The sequence below is a fragment of the Globicephala melas genome, chromosome 17 (assembly GCF_963455315.2).
Source record: "Globicephala melas chromosome 17, mGloMel1.2, whole genome shotgun sequence".
Taxonomy (NCBI): domain Eukaryota; kingdom Metazoa; phylum Chordata; class Mammalia; order Artiodactyla; family Delphinidae; genus Globicephala; species Globicephala melas.
This window is the reverse complement of record NC_083330.1, coordinates 70149380-70162055: the sequence shown is the minus strand read 5'-3', so window position 1 is coordinate 70162055 and position 12676 is coordinate 70149380. Positions and strand designations below refer to the sequence as shown.

The 12676-nt window shown below is 42.2% G+C and overlaps 1 protein-coding gene across 3 annotated transcripts in view; it reads left to right on the top strand.

Moving 5' to 3' along the window:
* ADCY8 (adenylate cyclase 8) overlaps positions 1 to 12676 on the top strand; it is a 219017-nt gene that overhangs the window by 106519 nt on the left and 99822 nt on the right. For all 3 annotated transcript variants that reach the window (XM_060286929.1, XM_060286928.1, XM_030875821.2), the window contains exon 7: positions 2360 to 2630. In XM_060286929.1, coding sequence (XP_060142912.1) covers positions 2360 to 2630 — 271 coding nt within the window. The remainder of the gene's footprint in view (positions 1 to 2359; positions 2631 to 12676) is intronic.

The following is a 12676-nucleotide window of genomic DNA, read 5'->3' as shown; positions in this document are numbered from 1 at the left end:
TCCTAGGTCAACGCTACTGAGTTCCTATGTATTGACAGAATTTATCATGAGAATATCTTGTAATTAGCACTTTTCTCAAGAGAGCTCAAAACATCTTTCACATGCTTTTATTTTTAATACAGGCGTACTTTGGAGATATTGCAGATTGTTCCAGACCACCACAATAAAGCAAATATTGCAATAAAGCGAGTCACATGAATTTTTGGTTTCTCAGTATATATAAGTTATATTAACATTATACCATAGTCTATTACGTGTGCAATAACATTATGTCTAAAGAAATCAATATACATACCTCAATTAAAAAATACTTTATTGCTAGAAAATGCTAACCATCATCTGAGCCTTCAGCTAGTTGTAATCTTTTTGCAACAGTAACATCAAAAATCACTGATCACAGATCATCATAGCAAATATACTGAAAAAGTCTGAAATATTTTGAGAATTACCAAAATGTGACACAGGGACATGAAGTGAACAAATGCTCTTGGAAAGACAGACTCACTCAACTCAGGGTTGCCACAAACCTTCAATTTGGAAAAAATGAAGTATCTGTGCAGTACAAAAAAGGGAAGCACAATAAAACGAGGTATGCCTGTATCTTACCTCACGTTTGAAATCAATGTCTATATACAAGGATACTTATTTGGAAAACATGCAGAATGTGCCTTAAATTAACAGAAATGCATTGTTTGTAGTTTCTGTTTCTTTACATGTCCTTTGCAGTGGATTATTCTCTCTGTAAGCAAGAACTTAGCAGGATGGGTAAGGGGGGTAACAGGAGAAGTCGAGGCAGCACTGAAGAAAATGGATTTGGAAACATCACTTTAAAAAAATTGTTTCCTCAGATATATTGTTTCTGGAATCCAAAAGCCAAGCAAAGTTTTAAGTATCTACCTTATTCATTCATTCAAAAAAGCACTAAAGTCAGCCTAGGGAAATGAATTTGTGCTGAATCAGGGAGTAGGAAATTGTGTGGAAAACACAGCGTGAGCATTCTAGGCAGGAAGAATGGCTTGTTCTGAGTTTAGTAGGTGTGAAGTAGCACCTTGAATTTGACGACATGCCAATTACTTGATTAGCTGGAGAGAGTGTCAGAAAATGAGCCTTGAAGTCGCAGGGCCCAGAGAGTGGAGGTCTTAGAGACCTTGTTCAGAATTTAAAGTGTACCCTGTAAGCCTTGAGGAGGCATGGAATAAACAACAGAAATAAGATAATGGCATTTTTTAAAATAATCCTAATAATTTAAAGGTTTGTTCTTGTAGCATGTGCAGTGTACCATGCACTGTTTTAACTACTTTACACGAATCAACTCTTACAACTCATGAAGACCCTAAAAAATGGGTACTATTATTTTTCCCATTGTTATGGGTGAGATAACAGACTCATAGAAAGCTTAAATAACTTGCACAAGCTCTCTCAGCTAGTAAGTGGCAGAGCTAGGGTTTCAATCCAGGGAATCTGGCCGAAGCATCCATGCTTGTAATCACCAAGCTAGTCTACCCAGACCACAATGCACCACAACAAGCAGTCTGAGTTAGGCAGTTAGGAGAACAGAAAAACTCTTGCCCAGAAGGATTTACCATGTGACATTCCCACAATTCACGTCTGATCTTTAAGGCTCTTGATGTCATCTGTCGTTTTGCTAAAAAAGAAACGTGAATCTTGAACTATGATGGCTGATATGAGTCTCTTACCTTGTGAGTGAGCCTAGCCAGCTGCCAGCCTGCACGTATCCACAGCTGTGTTCTCTTCCGCTTTCCATATACACATTACAAGGGAAATTGCATCTTACAGTGGTTTTCCTAAAGGACCCTCCGTGTAGCCCTGTGGACTTATAAGACCTGCCTTTGTTCTTAAGAAGATTATAGACAAGTTGAAGAAATAAGGCACAAATAGGTGAAAATTGAAAAGGTAGGAAAAGTTCCAAAACAGTAAGCACTACATTTGCATGGTGATAGGACAAGAATTGCCGTTGAGTTCAGAAACATTTATGGAACTTGTTTTTCCAAAATAATCAACATGACTGAAAAAATCACTGATTCTTAAAAGTTGCTGGGATCAGGCTGACAGAAGAAAAACCAAAGGAAGTGCTTAAATGTGGCTCAATGGGGCTACGATTTATCAGAGTCTACAGCGACCCTTGGGGTGAAGTTGGTGATAGATACCTGCTCATTGATTTATACTTTTGTTTTCTTTTATTCTTTCTACTTTTTCAGGGGAACAGATACTGTCCTGGAGGACACGTCCTCACAGCACCCATGCACAGTCCTGATGTTGGGTTTGCACAGGACCGAAAACAGAGATGGCCTTTGCAAGCCACGTCAGGTGTATAACAACCTATGCTTTGTCCACACAGGAGGATTCACATTTCCAAAGCCACGCTGGACTGCCTCAACGGTGACTATAACGTGGAAGAGGGTCATGGTAAAGAGAGGAACGAATTCTTGAGGAAGCATAATATAGAGACCTATTTAATTAAGCAGCCTGAGGAGAGTCTGCTGTCTTTGCCTGAAGACATCGTCAAGGAATCTGTGAGCTCCTCAGACAGGAGAAACAGTGGGGCGACATTCACAGAAGGATCCTGGAGCCCCGAACTGCCCTTTGATAACATAGTGGGGAAACAGAACGTAAGTCCTGGCTTGCTTCTTCTGGTTTGCTGTGAATGCATGTGCACCTCCAACCCAGTTGCCTCAGAGAAGACCAATTCATCTTTAACCCTTTCTCTGCTGAGTGCCTTAATCATAATTGATCAAATGTATCACCTCAGGACAGAATTAACCTACGTATGTCATTTCAGGAAATGCCAGAAATACCAGAGGGTTCCCACCACCCTCTCCTTTTTTTTTTTTTTTTTTGACCTAGCTAACAATAAATGTCATGTGAAGCTGAATTATAATTTTACCAAAATCAATTACTCATGTTGGAAAGGATAAACCTCATTTTATTGAACTAACAACAAAGGGGGAAGGTCAAGTCCATGCGAATGTAATTTTTTTAGGTAGTTGGCCGGCTAGGAGTACCGAGGTGCCCTCTGAAATTTAAAATCAGGAGGGCATTGTTGATTTGGAAATATAAAAGATGCAAGCGAGGTAAGGATGAGGGCATTCGAGAGTAGTAAGCAATTTCAAAGCCACCCACATAATGCTATTCTTATGTAGTGTGGATTTGCATCTTCCATGAGGGATAAAGCAACAAAGTCAGTACATCAGGTGTAAGTTATTAATCATCAAATTATTTTTAAAAGTATATCTTCAAATACCAGAATCACACTAAACCCCATGAGCTGCTCTGACACTGAGAGGCACCAGAGAACTGAAGTTGATCAAGGGAGAACCAAAGTGGATTCAGAGATGCTCCCCTCTCCAGAATGCTTGTTCAGAGCATGGGCAAAATCACCTGCTCTAACAGGTTTTCCCTTCCCTTCCCTTAGGCCAGGCACATATAGTTGAACTCATGTAAGTTGTGTGACTTCATTGTGCTTTTTTAAAGAAACTAACCCAAGAAAAGCCACTGTATAAGGCTTGTAAACAGCTTCTGACATTCTCCCGAGCCAAGGAAAAGCTGACAGTACTATGAAATGAATAGACCAAATTGATAGCGTCTGGGGCTTTATGAAGACATATATGTGTTCATTGTTCTAATCCACAGACCTGAACATTTCTCATTAACTTGTCGTTAAGAAAAATCTGTCTGCTTAAAGACATTTAAAATGGAAAAGGTTAAAATGCTGAAAGTCTTGCCTCTTTATTCTGCATTTGAAAGATTGATGGGGCGCTCTGAGGCCAGGTTAACCTTGGTTTCCTTCCAGCTCTGTGTGAAGGAGCTAAGGATCAATGCATGGACCCCATTCACTGGTCAAAGATGCAGGTTGAACCCTTGAACCTGCATGCCTTGCAAGAGCCTTTAATATTCTTTTGTGAGTGTTTGCTTTCCCCCCAAATTATTATGCCTACACAAGTCATCACTGATTTCAACGCCTACCTCTTTCCATCCCTGAATTGGTATGCATGGTCCCATTTGCTGTTATAGAATATTACGGTCTTAAATACTTCCTGGAGTTGGTGCATGCCCAGCTGAAGGTACCCTCTGTTTCCTCTGCCTGTTGTTAGCTTGAGCCTGAAGGCTGCTTATTTTAAAAAGATGCATGCCTCACCCTGAACACTTCAGTAATTCTGCATAAAGTTTTCTCTCTTGGTTTTTTGTTCTTCTTGTTCTTTTTGGTCTTTCCTTTTGAAAAACTCTGTCCGTTTAAGCTGATTGTGGAAATGGGGATAATTCCTAATTGTTCGCATCTCAGTGTGTACCTATCCTTTTGCTACTAGGAATTGAAAACCCAGAAGAGAGGTAGAGGTGCTCGGTTTTAAGTCATGATTGATTGATCTGGTAGAATTATATAGGAATACTGGAAATATTTATCTGCTGATTTCCTAAAGATATTTACTGATGTCATCAAATAGTTTTTATAAAAGACGCCATTATTAGTCAAAGATTCTTATTCTTGGTGTTTAACCATACCATACATTCCTTATGATACCTGAGTTTTGCCTGTCTTTGCCATCTTCCACATGAATAATCTCAATTTTGTTTTATGTCTTCGTACTTAAGAGCCAGTGAATGTATGCTGATATTCATAAATAACCGAGTGGCACTAATAACATTCTGGAAATTATTGAGTCAATTAAAATGGTCACAAGCATCAGAATTGCACTTATGCTTAGCTCTGGAAGTCAGTGATTCATATGTGCAATTCAGAGACATAATGTGTGCCTGGAAGAGATCAAAACTGGTCTGGCTGAGCCTGTGCTCTGCCAAAACACCCAGTCAATACCACAGGAAGCCCAGACCATCTGGGTGTTTGCATAACACAGATAAAACATACTAATGCTTCACTGGGGATTTGCTAGCTAAATTGGCCAGATGTTTTAGTTTCTATTGATTCACAAAGTATGCTTTGAAATATTTTTAACGACATTGGTATGTCATGCCATAATCTGTGCTATATAGACAGCAGATGTTCAGATAGTTGCATTCTCATGTATTCATTCATTCAATAAAGATTAATTGAGCATCTGTTACATGCCAACTACTGCTAGTAATAAAAGAGGAGGGACAGAAGAAACACTTTGGAGATAAAGTCAGCCGGTAGTGTATATGCTTCATGAAGACAGGAATTGTATCTGTTTCCCTTATCACTATTTAGTCCATAATTAGAACAATACCTGGTAAGTAACAGGACTTGCTTGCAGTTTGATGAATGAATTAATTAAATGATAGATGTGGGTGGTACAGGAGAAGACCCAGTCAAGTTTGCCTTCCAGGTTTTTTGCTTGGATGTGACTGATTAGATGGTAGAACTGCCCACTGAAATAAAAAATAGTGGAATGGAAGGAGATTGGGTGAGAAACACTAAGAATTTAGTTAAGGACGTGTTCAACTTGAAATGCCTAGGAGAGGTCCAGGGAGAGATATCCAAAAGGCTATTGAACACACACTTCTGAAGCTCAGGCATGAAAAAACTATGCAAGGGATGTGAGTCTGGAAGCATTTGAGTGCTAGATGAAGCCATGAGGATGAAAGAGAGAACTGCAAGGAATATGTAAAATAAAACAGTAAGAAGGTACAAGACAGACCTATAGGAACACCAGATGGAGGTGAAAGAGAGTCAGGATCCCCCAGAGACAGATAGGAAGCAAGGGGACCAGAAGAGGATTAGGCAATGTGGTATCATGGAAGCCTACAGAACGGAGCATTTTGAGAAGAACAGGGTGATCAACACTGTCCAATGTAGCCAAGAGGTGCAGGACGATGAAGACTGGAAACTGCCAGTGGGAATTGGATTGGAAAACGTCATTGCAAGAGACAGATTTGACATAGTGGTGACGTCAGAAGCCAAATTGTCCCAGTTGATAAGCGAGAGCTCTGGATTTCCAAGAACCCCAACTCTATCCCAGTCCCCTCTCGGCTCCCCATTTCAGGAGTCTGTCAGTGGTTTGCAGGAGCAAAAAAGTCACTTAGAATTATTTCTGGCCCCTGTCTGAGTCTTCCAGTCCCTGTCTATGCCTGAAGGTAATCTCTTGTTTTTGATGGTGTGCATCTTCCCAGCCCTTATAATCTGTGTCCAGTTAAGCTAAAATTGTTGGTTCAGCCCACTCTTGGACGCCCTGAGCACTTATGCTTTGCATCCCTGACTCCTGACATGGGCCAGTGTTCTGCCCACTGATTTGGTATCCTGGATCCCTGAATCCTGGCTCAGATACCTGTCAGGCTTCCTATGCTCTGAGCCTCTGAATGGAATGAAATTAAGAAAACTAGAAGGCAAGAGGCTTATGATCACAGGTGGACTATTGAAGTGTAAGGTTACAAAAGGAGAAGTAGGTAGTTGAAGTACACCAAACGTGAACATTTTTGACATGGGGGAGGATGTCCAGAAATTTCAAGGCTAAGTTGTTGGAATGAGTCATCAAAATGGTCATTGAATCTCTCAGAATAAAGACAAAATTTGAGATGAAAATGAAGACTTAAGAAAAGGGTCCTCATATGAAAGGTTGTATTTTCCCCTTCTGGTTGCATGCTACGACTAAAATCTGTTTGTAAGCTTGAGCTCTGGTTCATTCAATTGTTTAACAGATGTTAGTATTCTAGATGCTGAGGATCGAGTAATGAGGGGACAGACTTGATTCCTGTCCTCCAAGAGCTACATTTTAAGGGAGTGAAGAATGCAGACAATTAACCAAAACACAAAAGTTCTGAGAAGGAAATATAGATGAATATATGAGTAGGGGGCAGATAGAATTACTGCAGATAGGGTCATCAAGAGACCTCTGAAAATGTGACTTGAGTGCCAAAAGGACCCTGCATTTGAATAATCAGGAAAAGAGCATTATAGATAGAGGAAACGGCTAGTGCAAAGGCCCTGGGGTGGGAAAAATTTGGTATGTTAGAGCAACAAGGCCCAAGTGGCTAGAGCATAGTGAGTAGGGAAAGAAGGAATACAAGAAGAAGTTAAAGGAGACAGACATTGATCTTGAAAACCTAGTCGACTTTGGATTTTATTCTAAGGGAAGTGATAGAGATATTTTAAGCTGGCCAGTGACATGATCGGATTTAGATGTTTAAGAGATCACTTTAGCTGCCTGTGGAGAATGGATTGTAGGGACCAAGAATGGACTCCTTAGACAAACAGCATCTTTACTTATGATTTACAAGAGGATACCAGAGGGTGAAGCTTTTGTGTTGCTATAAAGTGTATTGTGTAACGATATGAATCATTTTAACTTGATTTTTATGACAAGTGATAATGCCAAGAGAGGTGGAGCCACCCTTTTAGAAGCAAACCCCCTTTCAGAGCCCGGGTGCTGTCCCTCATATATTGAGAAATCATCACCATTGTCCCATCCATCCCCTTCACATTGGTCACAGCATCAGAACCCAGGCATTTTTCTATTACTCCTCCAGACCTTTTAAAAGAATCACCTGGGGAAAAGTACACATTTGGTACTTCCGTTTTCTATATTAGTTGTTTCTGCAGAGTAGAAGTCATTTGGTCATTATTGTTATCATGAAGTTCATATGTGTACTGCGAAGATTGAAAACACAAAAGAAATTTCTATACAGGCAAACCTCAGAGATATCGCAGGTCTGGTTCCAGACCACCACCGTAAAGCAAATATCACAATAAAGCAAGTCACACTGAGGTTTTGGTTTCCCAGTGCATATAGGTTATATTAACACTACACTGTAGTCTATTAAGTGTGCAATAGCATTATATCTAAAAAACCAATGTACGCAAGTGTAATGAAAAAACACTTTATTGCTAAAAAACGCTAACCGTCACCTGAGCCTTCAGCAAGTCATAATAGTGACATCACAGATCACTGATCACAGGTCACCATAACAAATATAACTATTATGAAAAAGTTTGAAATATTGTGAGAATTACCAAAATCTGACACAGACACACCAAGTGAGCAAATACTGCTTTTAAAATGGCACCAATAGACTTGTTTGATGCAGGGTTGCCACAAACCTTCCACGTGTAAAGCTCGCAGTATCTGCAAAGCGCAATAAATTGAAGCGCGATAAAACAAGGTATGCCTGTGTTCTGCACAGCAAGACAGAAAGCAAATGTGTTTCATTGCCAGGAATGTAGACGAATATCCACAGCATCATTAACGCTAATAGAAGTAGAGAGCTTGGGACCAGGTACCGTGTTGGGAGCATTGCTCACTCATATGCTTCGCATTTCATTCTCACATCAACCTTACTGGGTAAGTGTGACGTGCCTGTTTTACAAGTGACAAAATTGTGATTTGAGAGATCAGTTAGTTTTTTGCAGGATATACAGGGAATGAACAACAGAATTGGAATTAGAACCCAGTTACGTCTGACTCCAGAAAACCACATAGTCTCCATCAGGCTGCATTGCCTCCCCTTTTGGTCCTGAAGATATATGCTGCGTTTCTACCTACTACCTTGTTTCCTGGTCAGTTAGTATTAAAAGGTTGTGTGCGTGTGTGTGAGTGTGTGTATTCACCCTCTGAAGCTAGGTCGCTCTCTCAACAGGGATATTTAGAAATTTTCTGTGAAAGCTCCAGGAAAGGACCAGCTTCTCCTCCAGGTGGCGTTAGCATCCCCCTAACGTCTCATACCCTGAGTGTCCTGATGTGATCATTGTTTGCATGGAAAGGGCTAAGCAGGGCAGTCGCTCAAGTCTACCTAGGAATAAAACAATCATCTGATTTAGTCACACTTAAGACTGCAGAATGTTGACACCAGAAGAAAAGGAAATGTGTGGGGAGTGGGGCTGGCCATGGTGGAAAGCAGGCTGTAAGAACAGATTTATGTTACTATGGTTTTTTGTTTTTTTTTTTTTGTTTTTTTTTTTTGCGGTACGCGGGCTTCTCACTGCTGTGGCCTCTCCCATTGCGGAGCACAGGCTCAGCGGCCCTGGCTCACGGGCCTAGCTGCTCCGCGGCATCTAGGATTTTCCCAGACTGGGGCACGAACCCATGTCCCCTGCATCGGCAGGCGGACTCTCAACCACTGCACCACCAGGGAAGCCCCCTCAATGTTACTATGTTTTTATCAGTCCCAGCTGGGACTTTTCTTAGATCCTGTTTTCTGTATCCACTGGAAGAAAAAATTCTCATCTGATTGCCTTGCTGATCAAAACCATGTTGACCTGTTGCTGAGAGCCGTTTCCTCAGAGTAAACCAGTTAGTCCTGTAAGCTGTGAGTCTCATGATCTTGGGGCAAATCTCTGCAGGACCCAAAATTTACCCATATGATAGTGGGAAGGGCCAGAATGGAAACCCAAGAGAACTGAGTTATGGCCCTGATTTCTCCACTTACTATTGCAAGGCCTTAGGGAAACACGTCTCCCCTCCCAACCTCAGGGTTCCTATCCGTACAATGCCAGAACTGGACTGGATGATCCCATCACTTCCTTTCAGCTCCAACATTGCCCATTCAGTTTCTCAGCCTCAGACACATGCTGGGAGTCTGTTTCTACACTGGTGAGTTACCTACACTTCGGAATCCTGCCACCCAAAGCCCAGAGAACCAAATAATTCCCTGGAAAGTAATGGGGTTATCCAGTTTACAATTTTCCTAGTATGACAATTTAGCATAACTGTCATCCTAATGAACTGTCTTAAAGTATTAATACCAAATCGGAAGCAAGAGTTAAAGCGAAAAAAATTATTGAGGTAAAAATCTCACCTTACTAGGGGATGGAATTGGCCCTTTCTCTCAGCATTCTGGATAACTGCATTTTGCACCAAACCAAACATCATTATAAACATCATCACATTTTGCCATCTTTCACAGTCCTGTTTTCAACATGATCATTATGTTCTCCTGTTGAGAAATATTGATCACTAGGGTTTGATTTCTTTCCTTCTGTTTCTGTCCCTAAAGGTGGGGTGCAAACTAAGTGGCTGACCCCTTTTTGCATATAAAAGCCCAGAAGACAAAGAACACTCTTAGGGCTTCCCTGGTGGCGCAGTGGTTGAGAGTCCGCCTGCCGATGCAGGGGACATGGGTTCGTGCCCTGGTCCGGGAGGATCCCACATGCCGCGGAGCGGCTGGGCCCGTGAGCTATGGCCGCTGAGCCTGCGCGTCCAGAGCCTGTGCTCCACAATGGGAGAGGCCACGACAGTGAGAGGCCCACGTACCGCAAAAAAAAAAAAAAAGAACACTCTTAATTCAAACTCATTTTACTTTTATCATTTGACTTGGGCAAGTCAGTCCCTCCAAGATGTTCGTTTGTTTCCTCATTCATTCAGCCACTGATTATTCAACTACTTAATGAACTACAATTTCCCAAGCATTGTGCTGGGTGCCGAGGTTGGGAAGATGCAGAAGGAGGTGCAAAACTGTCGAGGAGCTCACAGGCCGGTGGTATTACTAACAGGGCAACAGGCTAAGTGGACATCGCTGTCTTTCTAGCAGGACTGAATATTGATCCCAGGTAATCAGGGAAGACCTTCCCAAGGAAATGACTGTTAAGCTGAGATCTATAGACAAGCAGGAGTGAGGCCAACAGTGAGGGGACACGACCCCAGGAGGAGGGAAGCAGTAAGGCCACCATCTCAGCCTGGGTTTCTGCTCCTCAAGACCAAACCACATGCTTCTCTTTCCCCTCAGAGAACTCTGACCTGAAATTCCTACCCCGAAAAATGCCTGAAATACTGGCTCTTGGTCTTGAAGAGGAAGCTGTGTTTTCAGAGTTTGCTGCTTCAGTGATAAGCTGCTGAGTATCTAATTGCCGTGTTCAGTCTTGATAGACAGGAAACCACAGGCAGATTTTTCTCCATAGGTAATTTCTTTTGAACCATTTTAACATCAGATGAAGTTCTGATGTGGATTGGGTGGGACATCTGTAGGCTTTTGGGGTAGAGACCATGAAGGACTCTGGACATTTCCCTGAAGCCCATCTGCACTCTCACGGTAACGTGGCTTTTACAGACCACAGAACTCCCCAGCCTGCTTTTAGCCCTGACTCTGAAGACAGCAGCTGAGTTCAGCCAGGAAGAGTCATTAGAGGGACCTGGTTTTCACTCTCTTCAGAAAGGCAGATGGATTTGAAACCTTCCAGAGAGCGTTGAGTGGATGAAGTAGGCAATTTGATCCATTAACTTTGACACATCATCCCCCCTTTCTCTGAAGTTCCAGAGGTAGACTAAGGTGGAAAAGATAAAGGTAGAGAGAAGTTTGTGGCTCACGCGGAATTGCAGCTCTGGAAGCGAGCATTTAAGTTGGCACAAGACACAGCCTGTGGTTACCCCATAGCCAACAACTGGCTGAAACTTTGCTAAACTAGTTGGACTCTTCTTTTACCAGGGATTGACTAGTTGTTTGGGGAGCCGTAAACATCTGAGGAACTGGAACCAATGAATGCAACAGTATTTTAAATATGTGAAGATAAGTGTATAATATTCTAAAAGTGTGAAGATAGATAGGAAGAGAAGAGCAAAAATCTGGATTTTTTTCTGACTTATTTCCTCGCTTTGAAAAAATAGAACTGGGATTTAAGTTTTATTAAACTTAATGCCACTTTTGCTATGCGTGGGCTGAGAGGTGTCCTTGTAAAAGTTCTTCATTGAGCTATGTCAGGATTTTCCCATCTTTTCTCCACCAAGAAGACCTTTCATTTCTCTGCCGGTGCAATTCATATGCATTAAGGTTTTTCTTTCCAAAGAAAATTGCATTTGTATTCCCCTTTTTTAATATTAGTTGGCACGTGTGCCATGACCCACCGTTGCTGCTGCTCTGCACAAGGAAACGAATGGTACCACTGTAAGGTGATTCGGTTCCAGCCCAGAGCAGAGACACTTGATGTTTTTGTTGGCATGACCCGCCTCATCTTGGCTTTTAGTGTATGTACTTATTTTTGCTTCGCCTAGGGTCTAAAAGGAGTTACAGTCCTAATCCCTTGGGTATTGATGGAACTTGAAAGCCCCTCACATCTCAAGGATCTCCAAACTGCTACTGTGAATTCCAGGTTATGAACCACTAGATTCCATTGTGTCTTTCCCACTTTATGGCTTTTATATCACCTTTAGTCCCTTAAAGGATCTCTTCACACCTTGAGATGATAAGGGCTCTATACGTCTTACGTGGTAGCCCCCACTCAGGAGTCCATGTCTTCAGAGTACTTAGATACAGGACTGTTCTTAAGTGATAAACTTAGAAACAAATATTTAGGAATAATGATAGCCAAGAAGAGCTACACTAATTAGATGAATCCAGTAGAAAAGTGTGTGGTAGAAAAGTTAGGATAAGAGGAAGTAGAGGCCACTGAGCAGTTTCTTCTTTTCCCAGTTTTGTCCTACCACTGTTACCCACCAGCGTTCTTGGCCTCCTTAATCAATAGAAATTGATCAGAGGCCAGACAAGAAATTCAGGCAAGGCTTTACTGGGGCCCCTGCTGCAGCAGCGGGGAGCGGGAACAAGTAACAGCTTCCCTTGCTCGCTCACTCCCGGGGGCGGGGGGATGGGGGCCCGTGAGCTCGTTCCTTATATGGGGTGAGGGTAGGGGTGTGTCCAGGGGTCGGGGCTGGGGGATAGCTTGGGTGGTTTGCCCACTCCTTAGGTGGTGTTGTGCGCAGGGGGCGTGGGCAGTACCCCGCTTTTGCTCCCAACCCCCTATTTTTGCTCCCTGCTCTTCAGA